Consider the following 26,479-nt stretch of genomic DNA (forward strand, 5'->3'; position numbering starts at 1 on the left):
TTTGTAGTAATATTTTAATGGACTAGTGTAGTAATCAAAGTATGGTGTGCTCTTACCTGTGAGATGCGTATTTACGTGAAAATATATTAATGAAGGTCGAACCTGGTATACACGTATTCGCCCATAACATAAGTACTGGTAAATTAATAAAGGAAATATGACGTGCGACAAATGTAACGAGCAAATGACTTCAACAAAAAAGATATCTTTGTACCGTGAAAGCAGTGTTTTTTATAATTGTTTACGAGCATACACATCATCGCTGACGAGCCTGCCCCATACGGATGCAACCCTGCGCGGCACCAAACTGACGCGGTTAAGTAGACTTCGTGCGTTTTAGTGGCCACCTAGCATAGGTTGGTTGTATTTTGCACAAGACCAGAGATGGTCATCCTCCCTCATTTTGCCCTCATGAGGGCCGCCCTCACCCTCACCTCACCCTCATTTTAGTAGATGAAGGTGAGGGCGTTGGAGGGTGAGGGCGATAAAGTAATTGAGGGTGAGTGTGAGGGAGGGTGAGTGTGCGGGCGTCAATGGAGGGTGAGTGTGAGGGAGGGTGAGTGGAGGGCGTCAATGGAGGGTGAGTGTGAAAGAGGGTGAGTGTGAGGGCGTCAATGGAGGGTGAGTGTGAGGGAGAGTGAGTGTGAGGGCGTCAATGGAGGGTGAGTGGAGGGCGTCAATGGAGGGTGAGTGTGTGGGAGGGTGAGTGGAGGGCGTCAATGGAGGGTGAGTGTGATGGAGGGTGAGGGTGTCAGTTGAGGGTGAGTGTGAGGGAGGTGAGGGTGAGGGTAAGGGTTAATAAAATTAATTATCTTGCAATTCTTCATTTCTGGAAAATATGTTAGAAAATGTAATGTAGTTTTTTTCTTAGAATTAATCGTCGTTCACAGAAAATCGTCATATCAATATTCTATCAGTTTCATACGCTTTTCATGCGCGAAGACTAGATGTTTCTCATAGCTTTATTACTTTTCTATATTTATATATTTTCACTTTATAGAAACAATAATTACGAAATATATAAAAATATCTACTGCAAGTTTTTGGCTACCGAAAATTTCAAATTTTAACGAAACTAACTCTTTAAAAATACTAGAAGTTCTCAGGAAATTATGTTTTTTTTCATATATTCGTTCAGAAGAGAAACTAATAAATATTCATATATTCATTCATTCTGAAATTGTAACTAAGAAAAAGTTTTATTTCTTCTTCCAAGAGAAAAATATATATATAAGAAAAGTACAAAGCTGCAAGCCGCAATAAATAAATTTATATTTAATTATCAAATAAAAATATATTTCCTGCTTTTGGCTATATACCTACTTTTAGATTTCCAAACTACGCTATGCATATGAAAGGGAAGTCTTATAGAACGGCTCTGTTCGTCTGTGTGTCTGTCTGTCAACAGGTATCACATCAAAATCGGTAAGACCTATTGACAAGCGGTTTTCGGGAATCGATCCAGCATCCCAATAATAGGTTGCATCTCCTTCAACAACCTCCTACTTAACAGGTACCCTCAAATCACCTTGGCAGTCAATCTGTTAAACCGGAAGTGGTAGAAATCGGAAGTTTCCGGTTTCAAATTAAAGACCACGAGTAAGAAACGGTAATAGCGATCGGCAAACGGTTTTCGGAAATAAGTGGATATGAATGGAACCACCTTAACTCCTGCATTTCTACTAAAACTGGAAGTGGTAGGATCCACTACTACTTCAGGTTTCAATATTTATTTTCATAAACTTAAAAGGGTAAGAGCTATCGACAAACGGTTTTCGGGAATCAATTCTGCATTGCCAGAAAAGGTTCCATCTCTTTCAACAATCTTACTTAAACGGGAAATGGTAGAAGTCGACCATATCTGGTTTCAACAAACATATTCATAACTCATAAACGAATATAAAACGAATATAAAACGAACATAAACGAATATAAAACGAATATAGCTAGCGATAAAGAGTTTTCAGAAATCGATTTAATTCTTAAGGGGACAAACCACCTGTACTCCTGTATTTCCACTAAAATCGGAAGTGGTATAAATTCACTACTACTTCTGGTCTCAATATTGATATTAATAGACCTAAAACGGTAAGTGCTATCGACAAGCGGTTTTCGGGAATCGATTCAGCATCCCAAAAATAGGTTCCATCTCTTTCACCAATCTTCGAGTTAAACCAGAAGCTATGTTGAACCACTTCTGGTTTCAACAATATTGGTCATAACTCAAAAACGGTAAGAGCTATTGAGAAACGGTTTTCGGGAAACGATTCGTCGTTTCAATAATAGGTCCCATCTCCTTCGACAACCTAATATTTAAACCGTAAGTGGTAGAAATCAACTACTTCCGGTTTCTACTATTTCCAGTTTTACTAGTTTGGAAGTTTACCGTAGTTTCATACTGTAGAACGATACTCGCTTGCTCTATCATATAATTCTTGTGTTATCAAATACTAGGTTTATTACCAGGTACTCAGTAATATTTATATATTTTCCCATTACAGTACCTAGAAAGTTGGAAGATTATAATTTGCTGTAATGTCATATTTCTATTCATGGATTCAATCAATATCATGGCTTAATGTGGAGTTAATACTTGATAGTGAATATTTGTTTAGAATGGAAAATTTTCAGAAATGGGAAGTTTTAAGCGGAAAATTTTCCACTTCACATCACTAGATGCAGGGATGGTTTCAGTAGAGTAATTGTTAATAGGTACATTTAATGGACGCAACAATGTAAAGGAGATTCTTTCTTCTAGGGTAGAAAATGTTTTATTTGTAGCTGTACTTTATTTGAAGGAGCGCCAAGTGAACTTTGTTGTGGACAAACACCGTATGCGGTGGTTTTCTCGGGGTTCTTCCGTTCCCTCCCACTTTCTTCATTCCTCCATTTGATTCATTTCTCATCATCATCGTCTCTCTTAGCTTCGGAGCATAATCATGGGACGTTAGACTGAATATTTCATTTAATTTTATTTGAAGAAGAACATTTCTACCCAGCGATTATCTGAAACAGAGATCTTTGGGTTATCCGGGTTCGATTCCGTACCGGACATAAGTTCCGTGATAGGGAGAAAAGCTCAATTAAATATAAAACATAATTGTATTTATAATGATTTACATATACAATTATAGTCCTAAATTTACACAGTTCAACTTTTTTATTATTATTAAATTAAATATTTCCCTTTGTCTTTCGTGACTGGTGGCTTGTTGGCAGTGGCGTTACTAGGTCTAATTTGGGGTGTTCAAGCCCCCCCAATTTCTTACAAGCCCAGCTAAATTTCACTATGTTACATACTTCTAGAAAAGAGGATACTAAGAAAATCTACCGAATTTGCACCCAAATGCAACAGAAGGTGCACACACACCTTAAAATTCAGCATCTTCACAGAGTAATTGATCGTTGATTATTAATATTCTGTTACTATATGAATAGCCCCCTTAAAATATGATCTATTTCACAGGGCAAATTTTAAATAGGTGACTTTTAAGGTTTGATTACTTTATAAGGTAACTAATATTTTCTTTTTTTTACTGTATTCTAATATTATTACGTGCAAATAGGGATGCGCACGAGACAAGATTAGAGGTTGTCTCGCCTCGAAAATATGTTGTGTAAAGTGATCCCTCGAAAATATGTTGTGTAAAGTGATGCCTAGAAAAATGTATCTTTTTCTGTTGGAAGAACCCTGTCTCGTCTCGAATCTTGTCGAGTTATTTTGAGAAACAATAGCTTTAATTTAATAAAGAATAAAACAAACATGACTATGTTGCTAAAAATGTGCAAGACTGAAATAGTAACCACAATTCTTTTGCCCCAAATGCTCGGAAATTGTGTTATGTTCTTGATTAAAGATAAACCTAAAATACCGAAACAATGGAATTTTGGAGTGTTGGGAACCTTGGCCCCAAAATGGTTTTTCAGTCCCCTTTCTAAAAATCCTAGTTACGCCACTACTTGTTGAATGCAAACAGTCAATGATCGTACAGATCACGCCCATACCCATGGGGCCTGAGCTTCCCTGAAATTATGAGTTTGCTTGAGAATGAATTTCGTAATGAAGAGTAATTTCATTCATTCGTCCTTAAAGTTGCTTGTATCCGAAGTATGTTCCGTCCTTCATTTATAAATATGGTGTTATATAAAGTCATAACTTCAATATCTTCTTTCTGCATCTCTTAAGTTTTTTTCACCAAAAGTTGAATATCAACAAACATTTGGCAACCATTATTTTAGATTTTTTTAATCTATGTTCTCTACCAATTGTAAATCAGACATATTGAAAGAAAGGCACGAAAAGTCAAGCTTTATTTCTAAAGAAATGAAATGAAATAAAATGATATATTTAGTTTAACGTCCCAGGATTATGCGCCAAAGCTAAGGAAGACGGTGATGATGAGAAATGAATGAAACTGTGCAATGAAGAAAGCGGGAGGGAACAGGAGAACCCTGAGAAAACCCACACAGACGGTGTCTGTTCATCACAAAGCTTACTTGGCGCGAGCTGGGATCGAACCAGGGACCCCACGCACCAGAGGTGAACGCTCTACCACTGAGCCACCGCGGTCCCCTTTATTTCTAAAAAAAAAAGTGGATATTTTGTGCGCATAGCCAAGGACGTACGCACGGGGTGGGTCCTTGAGGTCCGGAACCCCCCTCTAAATCCGGACTTTTTTTGTCAATTTAGTCTAATTTTAGATACAAAGTTTAGTATAATTTAGCCTGAAATTGTGTTTGGACATCCCCCCCGAAATGCTTTGGACCCCTCCCGAAATAAATTCTTGCGTACGTCTCTGCGCATATAATCCAGGCTCTGTCCATAAGAGCTGTAGAAAAGTCGGGGATGACAGCAGATCTCTTCAGAACCTGTTAGAGGGTGATCAATTAATGAAAAAAATCGAAGGTAACACTTCCGCAACCGCGGCCTTCATTGTGAAATTCAATATTCAAAATGGCGCCCGCGCGCAAGTACCAAATTATATTTGAACTGAAATATCTTCTCACAGAAACAAGTTAGAAACTTCGTTTTTGTACCAAATTAAAGATAATTGATAGTAGAAGTAAGAAAACTGGATATATTGTCTACATGTGGCCCACATATTTAAAAATAACGGTTATTTGGGCCAAAAATTAGTTTTTCTCGATTCTCTTTTTTCATTTTATGACAAATAACTATGAATTTGTTAAAAATATGAAAACGCAGCCCAAACTAATTAAAGGAGCATAATCTTAGCTTTCTATCGTTACCAATATATTTAGTAGGTCTTAAAAAATGACGGAGCTATTCAAATTTAAGTGGCGCAGGGTGTAGCGTTTTGTGGACTGTTTAATAAATTATCGGAAAAACACTCACTACGCGCGAAACTTTCAAAGCTGTTATTTGTCAACAAATTAAAATAGTCTATTCATTTATCGATAAATTAAAGGTAATAGGTTGCTGTGTCGTAGGAAATGAAATAATAATGTTATTACATTTGTCAAATATTATTATTAACATGTTTGTTCATATAATACGTAGCTAATGCAATTATTATTTTGTTTTATTTTGCAGACTTTGGTGTCATGAGAATTTACTTTGTCAGAGCTAGTAATATTTAACTAAGGTTTTCTACAGTTTCAATATTTTTACGAATATATGACTTTAGCTGTGCTTTAGAGAATATTTACATATTTCTTTTCAGAGCATAATGTAAAATTACTGACACCAAACATGAAACACTCATGTAATTTTTGAAACAATTGAAGAGGCAGTGACAGATATAACAGGAATTGCACCATTTTCAAGCAGTAATTCACTCAGGTACATTTCAAAGACGACAAACTTTGCTTTTGTGCATAGGTAGCCTTTTAAGACATCTTGAATTTCAATTTTGTTTTCCGAGAAAGCCCAAAATCTCTCCATTTGCACCGGTAGGAAGGTGTACATGACAGATTAGTTAGTAGTATAGGTAAGGCGGTTACCCTTTGCTGTCTTTCCCCATTTTTGACCAAGGTGATTAGATAGTCACATAAAATCTCTGTGGGTGCGTGTTTAAACATTGCTGTAGCTCCTGAAGAATACATCAAACAGATCAGCAAATGTTTGTAAACTTTTCATTCGAGTTTTACTAAGTTTGTTCATAACATCAGCAATAATTGCTGTATTCATTGACGAACGTCCTTCAAAAACGTACTCAGACGGTCCCAACAACTTTTGCAAAGTAGACAAAGTAGGCTACTTTATTTACTTGACAAAATAGTGGAAGTTTTCGTCTGTGAATGGTCTTCGACAACGGAGTTTTTTTTTTTTTTTTTTTTTTTTTTTTTTTTTTTTTTTACAAAAATAGCTCGTTTCTGAATGCCACATAAGATTCATGGCTACGTGTCAGGTAATTCAAGATTTCTTCTGCATTAGAATCTGGTATATCTTCATGCGACATGAAATGGTACAACTTCACAGGACTGTGAACTTTGTATGGGATTTCCCTGCGCTCCATAAAATTCTACCGTTCTGTTAACAGAGTTACGAACTTCATCAAGTACATTACCAAGGAACTCATGGGCTGTTTGTGATATACCAAGAATCTGAGTGAAAATTTGGCATGTCGAAAGAACTTCGTGGTACGACAGTTCCCACTCCGTAATATAATTATTTTTTTCTGCGCGCCTGACCCATAATTCCTTCCGATGATTTCTTAGATCTATTTATAATCTGTTCACGTATCATGTCAGCGCCAACTGCGCTAAATATATTGTTCGTTCTTCTGACTACGAAGTGACCATTCATGAACTGAGCATTTATTTCCGGGTGTTTAGTCTCCAAATTTCTAATTTGTTCAAGATAGAGGGACGCGCACCATAGGAAATTGATTCGATTGAATGCCATGAATACCGGAAACAACTGCTGTACAATATACAGATGCAGCAGCCAGTATCCTTCTCGGTCAGCTCTTATAAGGCTTTTCAGCAGAAATAAAAGATGTAAAAACTGTTCAAGGCAGCGGCACTGCCCTGAGATTGAACTGAGTTTCTCTGAAAAGTTCTGCAAAGATTCGATATTTTGTCTGAATTAATGAGCAACTCCATGAACTGATAAGAGCACGTTAAGCTTGTCTTTCTTTCATAATAGTCATAGTGTCGAATGCTGGATGACAGACGTATAATATTCACCTTCTTCTTCCAGGAAAGCCGTCCCTTTAGCATAAACACATTTGCAATCATAAACATAAATCTCACTGCCCTAACATAGATAGTTTCCTTTAGAATACTCTCGGTTACTTTGGACCCAAAAATTTTCTATGAAAAGAGACTCCAAACCACTACCAGAAATGTACTTTCCTGTGCAGACAAGAAGGTCATGTGGAATGATCCTAGCATGAGGACAATGTTCGAAAATTCATTGCTCCTAAGCTGAATTTCGGCAGCAATGTGATACCCCCCTTCGTCACATACTACAGGCATTGAAAATTGGTTTAAGTGTATAGGTAGGCTCTGGAATTTTTTTCATTGCTGTGTATACACTATTATATTCCGTTACTGGATACGGCAGTTCTGGAAGAAAGCCAACTTGTTTCTTGGAAACATCTGAATCCGTTATTATCGCATTCACAGTATCCCGCGTTAGAGTGGATTCTTTAGTTTCTAGCTCGTATGCAGCATGCATTATGTCTCGAGTAAACTCCCTCTGACGCAGATTATCGATGTCCAAACCATACAGTTCGGGAGAAATTGTCAGCGTGTTTTGAATTGATATAGGTTGTATTTTCCTTTCTTATTTCTTCAATTGCTGAGATGGAAGCAAGAATCGAAGATGACTGGAGGTCTTGCTAATGCCGACTTCGACAATTTCGGTTTCGATAGGACTTTTGTTGGCACTTCCCGGAAAAGCACCATGACTGTATCGTGGCTATCACGGATTCCTGACAGAGTAGCCTCTTCATGGTCGAAATTGTCCATAGCTCCTACCGTGAAATTATCACCCTGAAAGTGGCTTGAAAAAGACAAGGTGGAGGAACAGGTCTTTAGTGTATATTGTGCAAGGTTGCTTCGTGCTTGCATGATATCTTTATAGCCAACTGACACACCTAATTTATTCATAGTTGAAATCAGCTATCTGATTTTGCATTTCTAATGAATTGAATGTGCCACCATCAAACTCATGGGGGTTGCTTTCCTACTACGATATATATCATAGAATAAAGTCTGGAAGATTGACTTCAATAGGTTGTGAAAATTTAGATTTTGTTGGTCGGAAAATTCTTCAATATCATTTTCACTGTCTTCGTCAGTGATATGTAGATCTTGGCTTGCGTCCCAGATATGATGTTCAGCATGACCACTTGTAGCACTTCTGCTAGGAAATCCAAAAGAGGTTGAGGAATTCTAGTTGTTGGCCAGGACTTATGAAGTAGCTGACTGTCCCCAAATTCTCTTTCAATACCGAAGTCTGTGTGAAGGAGAGCCGTTCGTACTTCTTTCGCTGCACTCGTATGTTAATCGATCTCAGTTTGTCAGCTACTTCGGCACTAAATAATGAGTTGAAACCTAGAATCGGTTTATTTCCTTTCGAAGGCTTCGAAAACCTTATTTTTTCTCCAAAGTTTAACTTCGTTGTTATTAAAAGTCAGTTCACTGTTTCCATTAATCAACTCTCTAATTTCCGACAATGTCAATCCACACCTTCATCCAATAGTTTTTCGATAATTGGCGCCACTTTATAAACCACTGCACTTTTCGGTAGTTTTCTTAGACTCGGTAGTTGTACTATCTGATTTCTGAGAATATTTATTGAACCTCAGAAGATAGTGCTCAAGACAGGCCTTATGATAATAGAGATCTGCACCGAAAACAGGTAATTCATTCTTGAAGTCAGAAGTTCTCGTAAATCAGTCATCTTTAAAGAACATGGTTGCGGATAAAAATGTAGTTGCACGATTTGATTCACATATTGTGTACTTTTGTTTAATTCCGTTGTGTTTCTCTTTCCCACATATTACACATAAAACATTTCTTGCTTTCTTGTTTGAAGATGGTGATTGTCGAACTGGAATATCTACTCTCATTTTCTTTGCCATTGGCTCAGATTGAGATTTTGTTGAACGTTGATCCAGCTCCTCATTTTCACTACGTTCTCTTTTCTTTTTCTTCCGTAACAACACATTCTTGTTTGAATATAATATAATATAATATAATATAAAATGTTTCTCGTGATAGGGAGATGCTAAACAGGTTTTCTATAGTCATTGTCTAGAATATTGGTCCCAACTATGGATTTTTATTATTACACTGTCCACATTAGAGTCTGCAACATTAGCTACATATTATATGAATGAACATGTTAATAATAATATTTGACAAATGTAATAACATTATTATTTCATTTCCTACGACACAGCAACCTATTGCCTTTAATTTATCGATAAAATGAATAGACTATTTTAATTTGTTGACAAATAACAGCTTTGAAAGTTTCGCGGGTAGTGAGTGTTTTCCGGTTATTTATTAAACAGTACAAAAAACGTTACACCATGCGCCACTTAAATTTAAATAGCTCCGCCATTTTTTAAGATCTACTAAAGATATTGGTAACGATAGAAAGCTAAGATTATGCTCCTTTAATTAGTTTGGGCTGCGTTTTCATATTTTTAATAATTTCATAGTTATTTCTCATGAAATGAAAAGAGAAACGAGAAAAACTAATTTTTGGCCCAAATAACCGTTATTTTTAAATATGTGGGCCACATGTAGACAATATATCTAGTTTTCTTACTTCTACTATCAATTATCTTTAATTTGGTACAAAAACGAAGTTTCTAACTTGTTTCTGTGAGGAGATATTTCAGTTCAAATATAATTTGGTACTTGCGCGCGGGCGCCATTTTGAATATTGAATTTCACAATGAAGGCCCCGGTTGCGGAAGTGTTACCATCGATTTTTTTCATTAATTGATCACCCTCTAACAGGTTCTGAAGAGATCTACTGTCATCCCCGACTTTTCTACAGCTCTTATGGGCAGAGCCTAGACTAGTAGCACTGAGAGCGGATTAAGGTTTTTGGGACCCTGCAGCCGACTATTTCAAAGGGCCCTATGTTACGAATAATTTCAGCGCATAACTTTTCTTTGCTGTCTTCCACAGCCTCATAGGCTAATCGAAACACCGAGGAGTATGCTGTAACATTTTAATGTGCTCCGAGTTTACAATAATTAGTTTAATTACATTCATTATTAACAGTTAAATGCCTATATACTTCAGTGTAACACATAAATGCCGAATACGAGCCAAATGGTCAACAGTCCCTGTAAAAACACTAATAGAGTAAAAGGAGAAAAATCATATACAAATAGTAAACCTTACAAGGTTACACTGTGATCAAAGTTCCGAATTTGAAGGTCTTCTGTGTGAATGATGTTTGAATTTATTTGTTTATTCATCACATCAATCAGTTTATTTATCCACGCCCGGCGGTGCCACGAAAGTCTGATGTTTGCAGGCACGAGCCCAAGCTGGTGGAAGAAAGACTTAACTCTAGCGATACCGCAAGCTACCGAGCGGGAAAAGAAATTAGCATGGATCTGAAGCCTATACTATAATAAGTTGATTGATGTATTTTAGTATTAAAGAGGGGAATTTTAGGGACCCCCTGAGCCTGGGCTCCATTAGCTCCGCCTTTAATCCGCTCCTGATTGCAATCCAGGTTACTTAAGTTGTCACAATATATAGGCCTATTCACTGGGTCTATTAAAAGCAATTGTGTCTGAGTTGTTTGATTCAACAACTAATTATTATTATTATTATTATTATTATTATTATTATATTATTATTATTATTATTATTATTATTATTATTATTATTATTATTATTATTATAATACATGCTACAAAATAGATTTGCTGCTATACTGACACAGACTAAAGCTAGTTTTAAACAACGAACTTGGCTTAACAACAGAGTCACGTTCAATTTTTTCCCATTTCTGTACTGCTCTCATTCATTATCTTTGTTAGCCCAAACACATCGGATGGGAAGGGAAGGTACAATGTAAAGAACCTTTACCTCTGTATGTCTAATGGAATTCGTCATCAGTGTATTTTTAGTTTAGTTCTTTCTTTCAATGCCACCGGATGAATCACCAAGTCTTCCTGTCGGCAAAGAAAGAATGTTCATCGTACTTATGTTAGATTAATACTACGATAACGTTACTTTCAAGTTCTTCTTTCTAGATCTCACAGGTTCATACTCCAGCAGATGGAACAATACGTTATACTGCGTGCTCATTTCTGGTATGAAGATAAAAATAGTTTTCTTTTCAGAACTTTGAAGGCTCTTTATGACAAAGACTGCGAGCAAAACAATGCCCGCCTTGAATCTTAATCCAGTGTCTACTGTGACTGTCTACGAAAATAAAACTTGCCCTTCACTAGAAATAATAATAATAATAATAATAATAATGTTTATATGGAATATGAGACTCCTCGACTATGATTGCCTGCAGCAGAGAGCAAGAGGGGACAGTTCACCCCACCCTTGTATTTTTGAAATAGGTTTGGTTCTTTGAAATATACCTAAAAAATATTCGATTTGTTATTTCCACATACTACCCAGCTTAACATACAATGTGTCAAAAAATCAACCTACTAAGTTTGGAACGTTATTTCTTATATCAAATGAAAAAAAAAAAAGTTTTGATGAACATACTGTGGGTCAAAAAATGTCTCTTTTCAAATTTATAATCCGCCAAAAATGAGGAAAATCACGTTTTAAAAACACTCTAGCACAAAAGTTATGGAGTCTATCGCACGTGATTCGACGGATTTCGCAGGAACTCATATGCGCTAGTAATAATTATTTGTGTGGAACAGTCTTCTGGTATCCACGAAAAGAGTACCCAATTAGTATTTAAAATGTATCCTCGTACACTAAGTTACCTTTTACAAATCGTTACGTTGATATCAGGGGATTGTGAAACGTGGGTATTTAGATAAGAGGGAATACTAGGTATTGCCTAATTATTTTCAACCGCTTGCGAAAAAGTCCCATTATTTTTAAGCTACGGCGTTTTAATTCTTTTTCGGCTTATAATACTGAAAGAACTCGTTTTAAGATCTATATGTATTAAGACGTTTTACTTTGATTTGATATAAACACTCATCTCCCGAAGTTTAAGTTGATTTTTGACACCCTGTATTAATACTAGGCTTGTATACAAATTTAAAATAACACTGGCACATGAATTCACAGATATATATATATATATATATATATATATATATATGGAAACCTCATAGATGATATAGTAATTAATGTGAAATATGTCAGCATCTCGTAAATCCATCTTTGATGCTCTCAAGTCGAAATTAATTTGACAAAATTACAGATGTACATGAAAAATTAGAGTGTTAGAGCTGCGGGGAGTTGAGGAAGAAAATAACACATTTCTTGAAAATTGCCTGAGGTCAGGGGCGTATGCTGTGTTGGACACTCGGGTTTCCCTCCACGAAATCTCGACTTTTCTGTAAGTTTGGCCTAATTTTAGGAGTAGTTCTGCAAATTTTAATACAATCTGTCCTCATACTGAATTTAGGACACCACCAAAAAGCCACGGAGCGAAAAAAAACGAAAGGATTTTTTGGTGGAAAAAAGTAATGAAATTGGTAGGGGGAAAGGTGAAAAAAAGCACCATTTTTGGTTTAAATTTGGTGGAATGAAAACTATCTTAATTAATAACACGTTTCACAAGGGTCATATTTTTTGTAATAATTCACTACTCTGAATTCAAATTTGAAATTAGAATTTCGCTACCAGGCATAGTTTTTCAGTAATACAGGGTGTCCCATAAGTACATGACACTGCTAAGTATTAAGAATATTGACGGCATATAGGTATGTATACATGGGCGGCGGTAATTTTGTCACCGGAAAGTTCGTCAGGGTAATTTCCGTCACCGGTAATTTTGTCACCAAAATATTACCATATAGGTAATTTCGTCACCGAAATTTTGTTCATGATAATTTCATCACCAGTGTCTTTTAGAGCATAATACAAGTACAATGAATGAATAGAAACCGTTTCTGAATTGCTTTCTTTAATCTTCAACTGAAGCAAATCGAAATATAATAATAATAATAATAATAATCGAAATAACCTACATGCTAATATTTTGGTGACGAAATTACCGGTGACGAAATTACTGTGACGAAAATTCCGGTGGCGAAATTTCCGGTGACGAATATATATATACACAACACGGCGTATATTTAGAAAAGGAAATTTCCAATGTAATATCTGGCAACAGTATCAGTTTCGATATTCAGAGATTAACAAGATTTTCACCAGTGTTTATTCTTCCAATGAATCCAATCTAATACTAACTTTAATTTTTGTGAGGTTAAGCTGTTACTTCTACTTACTTAAAACTCAAAAAAAATCTTTGAGGTTTACGTCCCAAGCTTATGCCGGTTAGGCTAAAGGAGACGGTGATGATGAGTTATGAATGAAATGGTGGAATGAAGAAAGTGGGAGGTAACGGGAGAACCCCGAGAAAACCCCCAAAGGAGACGGTGATGATGAGTTATGAATGAAATGGTGGAATGAAGAAAGTGGGAGGAAACGGGAGAACCCCGAGAAAACCCCCACACACGGTGTTTGTCCACCACAAAGTTCACTTGGCGAGGGCTGGGATCGAACCCGCGACCCCAAGCACCAGAGGTGAACTCTCTACCACTGAGCCACCGCGGCCCCCTACTTAAAACTCAGGTCTTCATGAATGAGAAATCAAGAAAAACATGAACCAGTATGTTATTAGACGACTGCTTATGTATCAGTAGAGACAACAAAGACACCCACTACAAAACATAATATAAACCAGTAACATCTTAATCACTATTTCATTCTCAGAGAACTTTTTTGAACATGTGTCTGTACTTATGTAACACCCTGTATTACTGAAAAAGCGACAATGATAACGAAATTTTGATTTTAGACTTCAATTTAGCATGATGAATTATTATAGAACTACAGATCTAGAACTGTAAATGAAGAATGCAAGGGACATTAAACTCTGAGAGTTGATAACTTCAGAGACGTAACTAAGCTATTTTGCGCCCGGGACGAGATCTTGTTTTGGCGCCCCCTTCCCCAACGTAAAACGTAAATATATAGCTACAGTAAAAAAAATCTTCGTTTTTCAACCTCTCAATCCGGCGCCCGGGGCACGTACCTCGTCTACTAACCCCTAACTGCGGTCCTGGATAACTGACAGATGAAAAAAAAAAATAACTGAGTTGATAGTTTCACATTTTGTTTCTTTTTTGGCTCTATATGGTTCTCTATTTCCCATATGTACATACATATGCTATAGATAAGATTTTTTCTAACATTGGCCCAAGCTCTTTTATTTCACGGAAGATAACTTGTGGTTTTGCTTTAGTCGTGAATACCAACATTTTGTAGTTTCAGCAAATTTTTGTATGGACACGTTAGTATTTATAATCTCCACAATCTAAGATAGGATGGGAACTTCTCATTTCTACATCTATTTTTTCCTGTGATATCCGTTTTGATACCTCTCCTATTATTTTGTGACATATTATACTAGTAAACATAATTTTATGCACTCTTGCATATAAGAAATGGATGCAATGAACGTTAATACTGGTGAGAAACGAAAAAGAACTAATGGATAAGGAACGAAAACAAAATTTGGTACGATAATGAGCCTTGTAGTCTTAGTTCTGGAAAAAAGAGTGGAATAAATCCCGTGTCCATGATGACGCCAGATTAGTGATGAGCAAATGCAAGACCAAGACCAAGACCCGGGTGGTCTTGGTCTTGGTCTTGGTCTTGCACATGCGGTCTTGGTCTTGGTCTTGCAGTGGAACCCTCGGTCTTGGTCTTGGTCTTGGTCTTGCACACCTAGTCTTGGTCTTGGTCTTGTTCTTGCACACCTAGTCTTGGTCTTGCTTGCAAGAGTCTTGCAAGTTTTGCTTTTAAGAAATCTATGATTTTCGTAAGTAAATTTTACTCTGGATATAAGGGATAATAAATCCTACATTGCGTCAATAGTGAAGGAAATACAATGTATGTTTCTAAATGTAATATAGGGCCTATTTTACCTTCGTGTAAGTGTGATGGTACTGTACAACATAAGCGATGACCTATACTTTGTTTTTTCAATGGGTGATCACGCTTCACTACTTATAAGATAAATCACAACATTTCGAAATATTTTTATATGTTTTAACAGATCCAATACTCCACTGGTTCCCAAACTGGGGAGGCTATCCCTGACAGTGAGACGCATGAAAGAAAACCAAGACGGCACAGATTACTGAAATACCATAAATTGCAAAATTATTTTTACACTCTAAAGGCGTCAGATTTTTTTCTTTCCAACCACGATTAGCTCATCTTTGTATTGAACAATCTCCCAATTAAATATTGAAATTTTGTTTTACTGATTCTAATATGTACTGTATGGGGCAGAAATAAGAACATACGCAAAAACGATGAAACAGTTAGACTTTCGAAATGTGGGCATGGAGAAAAAAGGAGAGAATCAGCTGGGTTGAACGGAAAACAAATGCGAAGGTTTTAGAAATAGTAGCAGTAGGGGAGAAAAGAAGAATTTTAGATGTAATGAAGAGGAGGACATTGGTTGAGGAGGAACTGTATTATGAGGGACGTGCTAGAGGGAGGGCGAAGGAGATCGTAGTTGAAGAAAGATATTAAGACAGAAAATTGCTACGTTAAGACGAAGAGACTAGCGGAGGACCAGAGTCATCGAAGCTTCTCAGCTGCAGCAAGTGACCTGCCAATAATAGCAGAAAAGCTATTATTATGACGATGATGATATGTTTTGCAATATTGACCAAAAAAGAGAGAACAAATTAAAATAATAATAATTAAACCTCTTAATATTTTAGAATATGAAATGAAATTAAATTTGTGAGTTTTACGTCCTACGATTATGCCGGCTAGGCTAAAGGAGACAGTGATGATGAAAAATGAATGAAAATGGTGGAAAGAAGAAAGTGGGAGGAAACGGGAGAACCACGAGGAAACCCACGCACGAGGAGCTTTGTAGTCCACCACAAAGTTCACTTGGCGGGGGCTGGGATCGAACGCGGGACACCAAACACCAGAGCTGAACGCTCTACCACTGAGCCACCGCGGCCCCAGTATTTTAGAATAATTTGAGTGAAAACTGAAAACGACTCAACTGTCTGTCTTTTTTTATATACATATACTCAATTTATATAAATACTTTTGACCTACATTAGAAATACATAACAACGGCATCAAACTTCAAGTTATTTGAAATAAGTACGAAATCACTCTCAGTTGTGAATATAGATTATTTATTGTTGTATAATGTTATATCGTTGAATCCTAGATATGCCGTATACCTAAGGGGGTTATAAGTTATATTGATAAACAATTATTCAACGTATAAGCATCCACCTATGAAATCAAACTTGCGGTCACATGCGCTAAGTTTTTGTCAATGTCATGAAAATGTTATTTCAATATTAATTTTATAAGTACACATTAAAAATTTCCAACGGATGCTTGAACCTCAGAGCCAAGGCCATACCCATGTAGTCGGCACCTATGGTGTACGGAATTGCCGATGTTCAATGCTACATTTCCCGTTAGTTTTGGAAGAAGAACACCATTCATATGTTTTTGAAATGAAATTAAATATCTACTTTAACGTCCCACGATTATAACACTGAAGCTAAGGGAAACAGTGATGATGAGAAATGGTGGAATGAAGAAAGTACGAGGAAACGGGAAAACCCACGCACAGTGTGTTTGTTCACCAAAAAAGCTCACATAGCGCAAGCTGCGATCGAACCAGGGCCCCATGTACCAGAGGTGAACGCTCTGCCACTGAGCTACCGTGTCTATAACATGCTCTAGTTTATTTTTGCTTATCCACTTCTTATGGACACAACTATTCTTCATATGATTTCCCAAAATCCAATCATGGGCCGTCGTGAATGATCAAATGATGACCAAAGTAAATCAGACACTCAAGTTATTATAGCTTGTAACAATTCATAGAATTATGCTGTCGGACGTCTCGTGAACAACCGATTCAAAAAACGACATACTGTAGCTATATGTTACAGGAGCAGATCGACTCACATGGATTGCATACACTACTGGAAACACATTCACTCCGGCGGTATTTTTACTGGAGCCAAGAAGTTCACGTGAAAGATGTAATGATTTTTCCTCTTCCTTTTTACATTCTATAAAAAATTCAAGTAGTGTTAGTACTTGTGCAAGACTCTTGCGCAAGAGTCTTGGTCTTGGTCTTGGTCTTGCAGGTATGGTCTTGGTCTTGGTCTTGGTCTTGCACCCCTTGGTCTTGGTCTTGGTCTTGCATCGGGATTCCTGGTCTTGGTCTTGGTCTTGGTCTTGGTCTTGCATGCAAGACTCTTGCAAAAACTGCAAGACCAAGACTCTTGCGCTCATCACTACGCCAGATCCAGTAACTCATCCACGTCCGTTTCTTTCTCCCATTAGCGTGTAGTAATATACGCCTAATACAATTGTATGCATTACTATCACACTTAAGACCAAATCTACAATCGGTATATTGTCCATGTCGAATTCAAATCTACACAGCTACACAGATAGAATGGCATTCCTTTCCCAAGGCGAAAAAGAACAGTTTTGGTATGGTTAAAATCTCTGAAACAGAGCAAGTTTGAAGCGGAAAATCTCAGCAAGATTCCGCATACTTCACGTGGTGTACAAGTGGCTCTACTATTAGTTTGTAAATGTGTTCTACGATTGCCATCGGAAAAGCTTTTTTTTTTTTTTAATTTTATTTTGATGTAGTATGGTGCATATTTTGTGAGGTTTCCTTATAGCCATATTTCTTGGGTTCACACTCAGACGTGAATTCATCTATTGCATTCCAGATTTAAAAGAAAAAAATCCGGGTAAAAATCTGATTTTCAAAATTGAGAATTTCTCATGCTAGTTGCAATCGAAATTGATAAGGAATAAGGCGATAAAAATATTTTATAATAATAATATTAATAATAATAATAATAATAATAATAATAATAATAATAATAATAATAATAATAATAATAATAATAATATCTCTCGCTTTACCATGCACTACATCACTAGCTCTGTTGAAACAGTAAGATTTCTTCTCCGAACCGATGGGTTTCTGTCAGTACAGGGAGACTGTCTCCTAAAAGTATTTTTCAAGCAATGCTCTATTTGGCTTAGTCCATTATGGTTTTCATAATGTATGTTTACAAATTTATTTATTTATTTATTTTATTTATTTACGAACATAATAAAATAAAATGAAATAACCAACATACATTATGAAAATTATAATGCAGTAGGCCAAACAGAACATTGCTTGAAAAATACTTTAAGGAGACAGTATTCTTTTTCTTTCTTCAATACCTGCCTGCCTTTTCTCCTTCTTGCCACTATTTCTTTTTCCATTTCTTACTACAGTCATACTAATACAATATTCTATAGAAACATTGTAGAATCTAAAGCAGGGGCGTCATTTAGGGAGGGCAGGGAGGGGCAATTGCCCCCCTCTGAGTATGAGATTTATATAGATCTTATCAATAAAATGGTAGTAAATCTGTGAAAAATGCGAAATTTTACTTATATCATGGGGTCTTACCCCCTCCAAACAAAACCTGAAATGACGCTCCTGATCTAAAGATTAAACTTTACTCGATTACTGATTTACAAAGGTTTTGAGTTTATCGTCCCTTTTCACCACCAGTGTTATACCAGACCTACACCTACAGTTTAAGGTGGAATCTTAATTATCGTAATGCGTTTAAAACTTCGCCCATCAGGATTCGAACCCGGTACCACGTGGACCAAAGGTGCACCAGGACAATAACAAGTGTTATATTTTGTTTAAAAAGTTACTTGAACTCTGTTAACTATTCATATAGACCCCGGCCAGGAAGAAGAAACAAAAGTGCGAAAATGTTATATTCATTGCTTCAGCTTTTTTTTTTTCCTAACTGTAATGCACATTCATACCTTCCTTCGATGTGGACAGCAGTAACAGGTGCAAAAATGCTATTGCTTTGTGACAACCGACAGCATTTCCAAGAATTATTTTATCCCTCTGTGCTGTGTCTTCAACCGTAAATACCGCGAATTCTTGGTAAATACAAAGCATCACATGATCTGTTCATCTTTAGTGTTTTGCCCTCATGAGGGCCGCCCTCACCCTCACCTCACCCTCATTTTAGTAGTTGAGGGTGAGGGCGTTGGAGGGTGAGGGCGATAAAGTAATTGAGGGTGAGTGTGAGGGAGGGTGAGTGTGAGGGCGTCAATGGAGGGTGAGTGTGAGGGCGTCAATGGAGGGTGAGTGTGAGGGAGGGTGAGTGTGAGGGAGGGTGAGTGTGAGGGCGTCAATGGACGGTGAGTGGGAGGGAGGGTGAGTGTGAGGGCGTCAATGGAGGGTGAGTGTGAGGGAGGGTGAGTAAAGGGCGTCAATGGAGGGTGAGTGTGAGGGAGGGTGAGGGGAGGACATCAATGGAGGGTGAGTGTGATGGAGGGTGAGGGTGAGGGGCGTCAATTGAGGGTGAGGGTGAGGGAGGGTTAGGAAAAATGACCATCTCTGCACAAGACCTCTTAAAGAGAATCTGCACCGGGGAATGTAAGTACAATGTGACAAGCAAATGACTTTAAAGGAACATATCTGTATCGTTAAAACAGTGGTTTCCCAGAATCTTTCTTTACGCGTATACCCGTGATTGCTGACGCGCCTGCTTCCTACGGAAGTCCCGTTGAGCAGGTCTCCTTGCTCCACTCCTGCCCTGATTCGGTTAGATAGCATTCATACTTTTAGTGGCCACCTACCACAGCTTGGTTGGTGTTTTTAGCACAAGACCTCCTAAAGTGAATCTGTCCCGGGAAGTGTAAGTGTACACCTCAATGTAACAAACAAATGTAATGACTTTATAAAAAATATATCTTTGCATCGTAAAAACAGTGTGTTTACATAATCCTTCTTTACCCGTATAACCACCATCGTTGACGCGCCTGCTTCATACCGACGCACTTCCGCGGCGCAACCCGTTACACTCCTGCCCTGAATCGGTTAGATAGCATTCGTGCTTTTTAGTGAGAATCTAGCGCATGTTGGTTGATGTTTTAGTAAGACCTCTTAAAGTGAATCTGCACCTGGGAATGCAAGTGCACCTGGAATGTAAATCCAGAAAGAAGTATACATTTCATGAATTGTTGTATGGATTCGTATAACCATTCTGCACGGAATATTCAATTCGCACAGTTACTATATGTCACAAATAACCGGCAAACATCAGTAGAAATATTACTCGTGAGGAAAAGAGGAGGTGCCAATCTATGCTAGGTGATCAGTACAAAATACCTTTGCATTACAATTACCTTCGCTGTTTCTCATATATAAGCTATTTTGCACCTTATAACGAACGGTAAGGGGTGTAAAACATTGGCATGCTTTCCCATTCTACTTATTACTACATAACAAAAAGAGTAATTATAGTAATTGATTCATTTATTCTTTACCTTTGCTCTTACTGTAAACTAGGTTCAATTTCTACAAGAGTGTTTCACCATTAAACTACATGAACTTACATTACAATATTAATTTTAATACAACTCAGGTAGTAACTTCCATGAATTTTGGTCTGATCAAATGTATATGTTTATTTTCACATGCTGTTTACTTTCTCGACTCTCGTAATGGTATGGTGTATTCATACGCCTCCTCAGCCGCATCACCGTACTGCGTACTGATATCCATTCGCACTCGACTACAACTGAAATCTTTTATCTCGTTTCCTGTATGGTAATTAAGCCCTAGCAATATTAGACTCTAGTAAAACATAGTAATATTATTTCGGTAAGATTGTTACCGTTATTTTTCAGTCATGTATTACATTACAAATCACGCATTATTTTATTCTCATTTTTAAGAACTGATAAAATCTCATAAATGGGAACCTGAAAATTGGCCTTGAGCTTACAAATGAAAACACTTTTGAAAATAATGAGAGATTTTGTCTCAAATATGAGTTAAAATTACTTATTTTGTTTTGAACATGCATTTTTCTCACTTCTGAGCAATGAAAATTTTAAGAGTGTAGGCACGAGTTCTTCCGATTTCGCCACGGAGGCGGTGAAGAAAACCTCGCTTGTTGAGGGATAAATGATTCAGGTGCTAATGTGATTGATGTGATCATTAACACTACAGTACTCGCATGAAATTGTTGAAACATGAGTGCTCGCGCGGATTACAATTGTAGTCCATTTGATAAATATATATATCTTAGCGGTTATTCAATTGGTATTCTGTACATTATTTTTGTGGGTTTTCACAAGCAATAAAGAACACATTTCAGTGCAAACATTTTGTTTTTTTAATGCACAAAAAGGATTAGAAGCCAAAATTTTAGAATGCGTATGCAGTTTACTATATTTTTGTAAATGTTCGTTTATTTTCTTGCTATTTGATTAAAAATCGAAATAAAAGAGGAAATTTGCATTTAAAGTGTAAAAAACTGTTATAAAAAATTTTAAAAAAGTTGTTAAATTATTTGCAAGTTTAACTTTTACACTTGAAAACAAGGTCAAAGTAGGCAAAATTTTGGGTGTTTCAGTCATAAGAGTCAGTGCAAAGAGTGTGCTTGTAGTCAGAACAGATCCACTTACTGCACCTGAAACATTTTTTTCGGGTACTCTTGTTTCTTCATCTTCCACAAAAAGGTTCGATAAGTTCCATAGCCACAGATTGCAGGAAGTCTCTAAGGTTGATCATAGCATCATTGTTATTTGCTTTGAAAACAATGAGAGCGTTTACTTCAGCAACGTTTAACACGTGGAAGAAGAGAGTGAGTGGCCATCTTTGCGAATTCCTGGTTGTATCACACTGGCGACACAATTTGTCCAATATGTCAACTCCAAATTTAGTTTGTTTTATGGAGTAATAACTATGCAGTGTAGATATGATGTTATGACGCTGTGTTTGCGTATTGCTTTGATGCACTGGATCAATATACCATCTGGTAATTCTGCCCTTTCCAATGTAAAATTTTCCGTAAAACCTGTCTTCCTGGATAATACTGTTCCTTTCTTCATCTTCTATTTCTTCCAAATGTCACTACCACTTTCTTCAGAGTCAGTACCGGTACTCGACAACATCGTCCTCTACTTCATCTTAGTGTTCTATACTCAAAACACTTTCTTCGTCACTTTCAGTTTCTGTTAGACACTTTCGTATCTGTTCTTGCTCTGATATTTTAAACTAACATATATATCGCATATATTTGAGCGAATATTGTGAAATAATACATACAAAACGAGAACAGTTAAAACCTTAGCCAGAAAACAAACTATCACGTCAGTACTCGCACGGATTACAATAGTAGTCCATGCGAAAATAACAATCCGTATAACATCAGTGCGTTGACCTTGGGTGCTATAAATCGACTAATGGTGTTCTAGAAATGGGGGAGGAAGGTAGACGACTGCTCAAAGTCACAAGTGTTACCAACCCTCAGATACCAGAAAACTGAAACCCCCTGGACTACAATAGTAATCCGCGCGAGCACTGCAGTGTTAAAGGCTGCTCAGAAATACTGAAACATCCCCTACAAGTTATTTTTAACAAGTCAATAGCTTTTTCTGCTTTTCTTACGAAATGCAAGATTGGTGACGTCTGTCCCTTTCCCAAAACAGGCTGTCCTGCAAACCAAATAAAAAATTATCGACCGTTAACCCTACTATCTGCCCCATCTAAGATATTTGAAATTATTATATATACGAAAAAATTTATTCACATGTACGGTCAATAATATCTTCCTTTCAACATGGTTTCATGCCAAAGAGATCAACTATAACCAATCTCTCAGAACTCTCACATTTTATAGCTAATCAAATTGATAAGAAGGAACAAGTAGATGTAATTTATACAGATTTCTCCAAGGCGTTCGACGTAATTAATCATGATATACTTCTCAGCAAACTTGTGACATTCAATTTTTCATAAAATCTTCAACAACTTATAGCCAACGGAAACATCGCGTTCGATACAAGAATCTTTTTAACTAAGGAATATGCCGTAGACTCTGGTGTGCCTCAGGGATCGAACTTAGGACCTCTGTTATTTATACTATTTGTTATCGATTTACTACCTGTAATAAATCTTCCCACAAACTTTTGTTTGCTGACGATCTAAAAATCTGTCGCAGTATCTCCACAGAATTAGACGCACTTTCTTTGCAAAAAGACATTAATTCTATTTCCCAATTGTGTGAATCAAACAAGTTACTACTAAATATCAGAAAATGTAAAGTAGTATCATACACCAGGAAAATAAACTATGTACGCAATGAGCATACTATTAATCAAACACCAATTGAGAGAGTGGATTATGTTACTGATCTTGGAGTCACTCTACAGTCAAACCTATCATTCGATATTCATGTCAACAGAGTAATTGGTGAGGCCTTTAGGAATCTTGTCTTTGTGATGAGATTCGGAGGTGATTTTTCTAATACTAATGCTCTCAAAACATTATACACTGCCTATGTAGGTCTAAGGTGAAATATGCAGCGATAATATGGGATTCTAATAGTAAGAAATATATAAATAAAATCGAAAACATTCCAAATAAATTTGTGCGCTTTTTGACATATAAAGAAACACGTATATATCCAAAAATTTGAGAACTACGAAGGTGTTCGAAACAAATATTCATTACAATGTCTTGAAAGCAGAAGAAGTAATTTCATATTATCTTTCTTACATACAATAATTCATGGTGGAATTGATTCAGAATATTTGTTATCAGAAATCAAAATTCGCCTCCCACATAGAGGAACGAGACCCCATAATGACATACTCCATCTCTCAGCGCAAAGGACTAATGCATTTGATGTATCGCCTGTCAGAAAACTGTGTATATTGTATAATAAGATGTCAGAAGAACACCCAGATATAGATATTTTTAGTTACAAACAAAATTTTCATTCTACATAAACACGTTGTATCCTGTATATCGTGCTATCAATATTTTAACGTATATTTTGCTTTCATATTATTATTTTATTATGTGTGTATTTTAGAGTGTATTACGATAGAATTGAGGTCTTATTAGTATGTTATTATATGTGTATTTGTAAGTATATTAAATACATTTTACAATAAGGGAAAACTGTAATTAGGCATTTGCCTTTTGTTTTCCGAAATAAATAGATAAATAAATAAATAAATATGGTCAATCAGACAAACCCCTATATCTCTAGATCTATTAGGTGGGACTATGAACCCTTTCAGATTTATAGCTTTCTGGTGGGGTATTATCTATGTGCGACATTTGAGCAAAATCGCAGACTGATACCATCAGAGCCTCTCCTCTTTAGTAAAAATTTACCGTTGTCCTGTTCAGGCGAAAACTGAAAGCTTCTTGTTCTTTTCGAACTGTAGAGAAAGGCATGTCTGTAACATGTCTAGGTAAATAAGGTCTTGCGTGGAACTTGCGTGAACGGTCCACTATTTCCTCGCTTACCGATGGGCGTTTAGGCGATTATCATTTGCAAATGCTTCATCACACCTTAAAAATGGAGTACACTGACGAATACTATGTCCGATGGTGAGATCGTCCACAGACGTACACCTAAATCTTCGATGAACACTAATACCAGACTTTTTGATGTGTAACTCTACCTCCAAAACGCTTTTCCATTTTCAATTCCTGCCACTTGTGCTACGTAGCACTAGTGACGAACTGCTTAATTATATGTAACTTTTTGGAAGTTACTAAAAGAAGAGTTTGAGTTCGTCTTTCTTTAGATATCACTTTCATGTATGTATATATGTATGTGTAGACACGACATGTTCTAATCATTGCTAATGTTTCTAATCCAGTGGCGTATTTAGGGGGCTTCCAGGCTTAAGCCCCTTCGAAATCTTACTTACCAGGCTTAAATATCTTGCAGAAGTTTCATATTTTCATGCAAAGCCCCCCGAAAGTCAGCAAAGCCCGTCCCGAAACAAAATCGTAAATACGCCACTGTTCTAATCAGTAAATCATTATAAATACCCGTGGGTATACATGCGTAGAACAAATTATTTTCATATTTTCTACGACATTCAATTTCAAAATCTGACCAAAAAGTGAGAGCCGAAACTACTTTAAATCACATTATTACGAAATGCGTGCAAATTTCTAGTTTACCGTTCCACGATTATCCATCAGGGCTGAGAGAAACAGTGATGATGATAGTGAATAAACTATTGAAATGAAGAAATAGAATTATACCAGGCAAACCCACGTATACAGCCCACGAAGCCTACTTTGCGAATCGAAGCAAGGAATCAAAGCAAGGATCCCTTGCACCTCCAGTAAGCGTTCTACTACTGAGACATCGTGACCCCTCGAAATGCTAATTTCTAGTATATATAAGATCTATAATAGTCATAAGTGTATAAAATAAGTCCTGTTTAACAACCCGCGTATACAGAATTATCTATATAGGATTATTATTAAATAAAAAAGCCTTTTTCTTAAATTACATCAGTTAAATCTAGCACATTTGTTGAATAGTTTAAGGAGTTACATTTAAATGTAATATTCAGAAAAAAATAATTACTTACTGTTATATATGAAACTGCTTATTGCAAGTGTGCCTGCTATTGCTGAAGCACAGAACAAAAGCAAGAAGAACCACGTGATGAAACCATTACTACAGGGTGCAAGTTTACTTTTTAATAGTATCTGAATAATTCCTACGACGATTGCATCCGTAATTACTCTGTACAGAAGCCATCCAGTCCATATTTCCCACCACTTGAAACCCATGGTTTTCAGCAGTTCCTTTTAAAACAGTAATTTGATATGTTGAAGGTTATTTAAATGCTAGTACATTCTTTTTTTATTTATTTAGAAATATAAGTTTGCTATGATTGAAATGTCTGGAACTATGTACTAAAGTTCGGAACTATGTTTAACTTAAATGAAAATAGAGTATGAAACAAAAAAATACTAATAAGTAGTTTTTGAAATATATCATTGGTTCATCAGCCCCCCCAAAAAAACATATTTTCTAATATTGGAGCTTTATGTTTCAGCAAATAGGAGGAGGTCACGTCTCATACCTATAGTTCTAAATATTTTTTATTATATACAGGATGGTGCATTTAAAATTTTCCACACCCTTTATCTGGTAATAGAGGAGTTTGATTGAAAAAATCCGAAACACGTCAACTTTAGTTTTGAGGGGGACGGATAATTTTGGCAAATTCTGCTGCACCGCCCCACTCCCTGTGGTCTAATGGCGAAACCTTCATGTTTCGTAAATGGCAAAATGGGTCAAATAGCATATCGTTTGAAAGCATACTTAATACTAGTTATGAAAATATGATTGTTTTTAAATTTTGCCGAATACATTAGAAGGAATCTCGTTCACAAATGTTATCCATTAGAGACAGAAAC

At 36.6% G+C, this 26,479-nt stretch overlaps 1 protein-coding gene across 1 annotated transcript in view; it reads right to left on the minus strand.

The window, feature by feature from the left end:
* Nucleotides 1–26,479, minus strand: part of LOC145661604 (phospholipid-transporting ATPase ABCA3-like) — a 1,415,399-nt gene that overhangs the window by 864,720 nt on the left and 524,200 nt on the right. The window contains exon 5 of the mRNA XM_081726924.1: nucleotides 25,642–25,861. Within this exon, the coding sequence (XP_081583050.1) occupies nucleotides 25,642–25,861 (220 nt within the window). The remainder of the gene's footprint in view (nucleotides 1–25,641; nucleotides 25,862–26,479) is intronic.

This window comes from Thermobia domestica, chromosome 10 (genome assembly GCF_964235325.1).
Source record: "Thermobia domestica chromosome 10, izTheDome1.hap1.1, whole genome shotgun sequence".
Lineage (NCBI taxonomy): Eukaryota > Metazoa > Arthropoda > Insecta > Zygentoma > Lepismatidae > Thermobia > Thermobia domestica.